The sequence below is a fragment of the Corylus avellana genome, chromosome ca7 (genome assembly GCF_901000735.1).
Source record: "Corylus avellana chromosome ca7, CavTom2PMs-1.0".
NCBI classification, from domain to species: domain Eukaryota; kingdom Viridiplantae; phylum Streptophyta; class Magnoliopsida; order Fagales; family Betulaceae; genus Corylus; species Corylus avellana.
Genome location: NC_081547.1, coordinates 26,633,046 through 26,637,581, shown reverse-complemented (window position 1 = coordinate 26,637,581; position 4,536 = coordinate 26,633,046). Strand labels below are relative to the sequence as shown.

The 4,536-nt window shown below is 32.8% G+C and overlaps 1 protein-coding gene across 1 annotated transcript; it reads right to left on the bottom strand.

Moving 5' to 3' along the window:
• On the bottom strand, positions 1–2,748 carry LOC132186879 (glutathione S-transferase DHAR2-like). Its single transcript, XM_059600989.1, has 6 exons — positions 2,608–2,748; positions 2,419–2,509; positions 2,148–2,291; positions 1,463–1,580; positions 1,221–1,361; positions 1–214 (listed from the first exon to the last, which is right to left on the bottom strand). The coding sequence occupies exons 1-6, from the start codon at positions 2,663–2,665 to the stop codon at positions 128–130; spliced, it is 639 nt and encodes a 212-aa protein (XP_059456972.1). The 5' UTR covers positions 2,666–2,748; the 3' UTR covers positions 1–127.
• Positions 2,749–4,536: the final 1,788 nt, after the last annotated feature.

Here is a 4,536-nt window from a genome sequence, read left to right as displayed (position 1 = left end):
TGACACACACAGGATAATACATTTATTAGACATGGGTTCAAACAGAGTCCATTTTTAGGTCTAACGTTCACAAGTCTCACCCACACTTCACAACTAAAGTTCAAAAGCCTCATAACTTAGAACTATTTCAGGCATTGACCTTCGGCTCCCATCCTGCAATTACGTGTTCTTTTGTAGCCTTGGTTTTCTCAAAAGATTCCCGAGAGAAAAGCAACTGCAAAATAAGATCACAAAACAAAACTGACCATTAGTCAACCAAAATAATTCTAAACCTACTCATTATATCCGAAGCAGCAGAAATGCATGCAAACATGTGGAATGAGATTATTTCCAACGACACTAGTTCTGAAAAGTAGAATACTCTAATATTTAACCTAAACAGGGGTAAATGAGAGATTCAAACTAGTGATCTTTGGCCACTTAATGAGGCGTTGTCCCAAAGCCGATTGAGCTAATCCTTAAGGTTATATACAAGTAAAACATACATCTCAATCATTATGTGTATTTAAGTACATTGAGACTTGGTGTATTTGACAAAGAGTTTTGAGACGAGAAATAAGGAAGAAATTGATTGATGTGATATGAAGTATAAAAGAATTTTGATTTTCTTTTGTGAGAGAAAATCCAAGAAAGTTGTTTATTAATGTGAAGAAATGAGACTTTTAAAAGAAAAAATGAGAAGAAATAGTTACCAAACAGGCCTGTTGTGTAATGCCACAAAGCACTAGTCGGGCTTAAGGTGTGTGCATCAAGTATATGGGTGCACATAATGGATATACAAAAGTGAAACAAATAAGCATCATTAGCTTTATTGTGATTTCTAGGGTTTTAACATTCCACCAAACTATGTCCTTCCAAATTTCGGTATAAATTCCAAACCCAAATACTTGATTTTCTGTGCTCCACCTCAAATTCAGTAAAAGTGACCCCCCAGATTACTACCATAAACATCATTGGCATATCATTAGTTTCCTATTATTGGCTTCAGTGATTTTCATCCTCAGATGCGTTTCTACTTAAAAGGAAACTGCGTGACAAGAAGAATTGTCTTAAACAGATTCAGAGACACAGTCCAAAGTATCCTTGTCTCACAATGCCAAACTTGTGTTCAATTACTACCATAAACATCATTGGCATATCACGAGTTTCCTATTATTGACTTCAGTAATTTTGACCCTCACATGCATTTCTACATAACAACACCAATAACAACTAAATACCTTCTTGTAGTGATGGAAATGAGTAAAGCTTTCAGGGACAGTCCACTTCTTGAAATGACCAAGAGCCACGTCAAGATGGTACAGCTTTGGGGCCAAACTCAAATCAGCAGCAGTTATCTTCTCTCCAGCAATATATGGCCCCTGATTTCATCCTCCAACTTATAAGCGCAAATTTCCAGAGTAAAAACAGAGCAAAACTAACAACTCTTACAAGTGTATTCTTTAAATGTGAACACACATACATGTGCCTTAAGGTGTTCATCCAATGCCTTCAATTCATCAAGCAAAGCCTGCTCTGATCCGTCACTGGGATCCTTGCTCTTCAAGAATTTCACAAATGCCCCAAAAATCTTTGATCCCCTGCAAGCTCACCATAAAAGGCTGGTAAGAATTTAGAAATATTTACCAAAAGGTTTCTCAATTCAAATCAAGCAAATATAACAACCCATGGTGGCAAATCAATCCAAGTCCATTGGGAGAGACCCATCAAGAAAAGCAAAAGAAAATGAAAAAAAAAAATAATAATAATCTATTTAATTAACAGACAAAAGGCCGATAACAAATTCCGACCACAAAAACAACTAATTTCACAGCAGCAAAGCAAAAGGACATCGCAAACACTCTCTAAGTTTTTGAAAAAATATATGTTATGTAAATAAACCTTGTATTAATCCTACTTATCATGAGCTTAGTTATGATATGCCCGCTAGACGCAGCACACATTCATCAAAATTAAGTACATAAAAGAGACGCTAAAATTTATACCAGTATAATTACAACATCTACCGCATATAAGCAAATGAAATGCCCCGATCCTTTAACTTTTTTAACCATGTATCATATAGGAATCAAAAGAACCATGAAACCAAATGTAAACAGACACACACACAAACACACAGAGACAGAGACAGAGACAGAGGAACATACACAGAGGCGAATTCAGGAGGAGTAGCGAGAGAAGGTTCAGGGTATTTCTCCTCAAGAATCCCAACAAGAACATCAGAATCAGACACCCACTTGTCATCGAACTTCACCACCGGCACCTTCCCTTCTGGGTTCACCGCCAAAAACCTATCAAATCATCATCATCACCCAAAACTATCACAAACCCATTTGCCCAAACACTTCAAAACAACACCAAAAAAAAAAAAAAAACTCCTAAAAGGATGTACATTAAGCCCCTGGCTTAGTAGAATACCATTGGGGTTTGTCAGAGAGATTGACGAGGTGCAACTTGTGCGGGATTTTCTTCTCCTCCAAAGTTAGGAGGACCCTTTGGGAAAATGGACCTGAAAACAAAAGGCACAACCAAAATTACGCAAAGATTCAATCAAAACCCAGAAAATGTAATGAGAATGAGAAAGAGAAAGAGGGAATGCCAACATACAGTCTCCAAGAATATCAGGCGCACCAGCAGCAGCCTTGACAGCGACCTCATGCGCCATTTGTTTGGTATCAGAGTGGGATTTTGAGGAAAGAATATAATGGAGAAACTGAGAGCTATCAGCTATGGAGTAGCGTATCGTCTGGATTGCACATATATAATAAAGCTTGCTTGGGTTGGGGATAGAATAGTATTTCAACTTTTGTTAAGGGTAGTTGGATGAATCCGTCTTTTTCTTTTCTTTTTTCTTTTTTAAATCCGTCATTTCTCGTTCTCTAGAAAGTTCGGTGCTGGCAAAGTTTTGAATATTTTATTATTGTATAATACTAGACATCTCAATACTTCTTTTTAAATAATATGATTCATTCAATAAAAAAATAAATTTATATATATATATATATATTTCTTAAATAAATACAGAGTCCATATCATTTAGTAAAGAATTTTTTTTAAAAAAAAGTATTAAAATACCTAACAGCCCTCTATGCTATTATGCTATGCTTAAGCTCCTCCTCCATTTTTGGGTTTGTATTCTTGATTTTATTTTTTTACATTTATAGAAATTTAAAAAAAAAATCTCTAAATTACATTATAAGATTTTATAATTTAACCAATTAATCTAATATTTGTTCAAAACATATGAAAAATAATTCTCATATCTATTAAAAATAGATATGAAAATTAAAAATGCAAGTAATTCCAGACACATATTAGTTTAAAAACCACATTAAAAAAAATGATAGAATTTTCCTCTAAATAATTTTTTCCAACCTACTCTATAATAATGAAATGTGAATTCAATTCCATGAATCTGGCTATAATATCTGCCCAATTCATGATGCTCTATGATCCAACACGTGGATTTATTACACCCTTTCCATCTGGCGGTTTTGAGTGCCACGTACGTGCTTCAAAGATTTTTAAGACACTTTACACTTTACAGGCATGGATGGTACGTCCTCGTACAAGTTGATCAGTTAAAGGTAAATGATAGATTGATAGAGGATAAAAAAAACAAATTTAATTGGGTGATTTTTTTATTTTTTATTTATTTATTAAATTGATATTCATTTAAAATATATGTACTTTTTATATACATTTTAAAAAATACGTGTACGAATCACATATATTTGAGGCATATATAATTTAGGAAAAAAAATGTAAATACAGTCTTTGTAATTTATTAGATTTGTAATTAACTCTTTGTGGTATTAAAATAAACTCAAAGGTTTATGAGGTATGCCAAAAAAATAATTTAGTTCCTACCGTCAAATTTCGTTCACTGACTTAACAGATTCTAATAGCATAAAACATTAGAACCAATATAATTATGATATTTGTCATATTTAAGTCAATGTCATACTAGGAAAATTTGTTAAATTAGTAGACGAAATTTGATTGTAGAGACTAAATTATATTTTTGGAATACATCAGAGACTTTTGAGTTTATTTTGATACCACAGAAAATTAATTGTAAATCAAGTAAACCACAATGACTAATTTTACATTTTTTCTTATAATTTAATTAACTGAATTAAAAAATATATATATATTAAAGAAAACTTTGTCCCACTATATTATTTTTTTAACTTTTTTTTTTTCTCAAAATAAAAACATTCACAAAAAATTCAAAACACAAAACATTTAAAGTTACTTTTTACTTTAATTTTACATCAATTATTTTAAAACACCTTCTAAAAAGTATTAATAATTTAGGGCGTTTATGTCCTAGCTAGTCTCATGGGTAGTTGCTATCAAGAGTCTTGAAAAAAGCAAATAAGAATAGTGGTGCATGCAATAATTGGAGTTATTTCATTGTCAACTTTCTCCCCAAGAATGGGTTCACTTTGTTTGCATTTGCTAAAGCTTTACCACATATTCTTCCTCCACAATGTTAAAAGGGAAAGCATGGGAGTGATGGGTCCTCTGTCT

Excerpts from the sequence above, each read along its gene's own strand:
- LOC132186879 (XM_059600989.1), bottom strand. The coding sequence starts at position 2,665 with ATGGCGCATGAGGTCGCTGTCAAGGCTGCTGCTGGTGCGCCTGATATT. Across the intron at positions 1,362-1,462 it reads ATGAACACCTTAAGGCACAT|GGGCCATATATTGCTGGAGA; the intron begins GTATGTGTGTTC and ends GGATGAAATCAG. Across the intron at positions 215-1,220 it reads ATTTCCATCACTACAAGAAG|TTGCTTTTCTCTCGGGAATC; the intron begins GTATTTAGTTGT and ends CTTATTTTGCAG.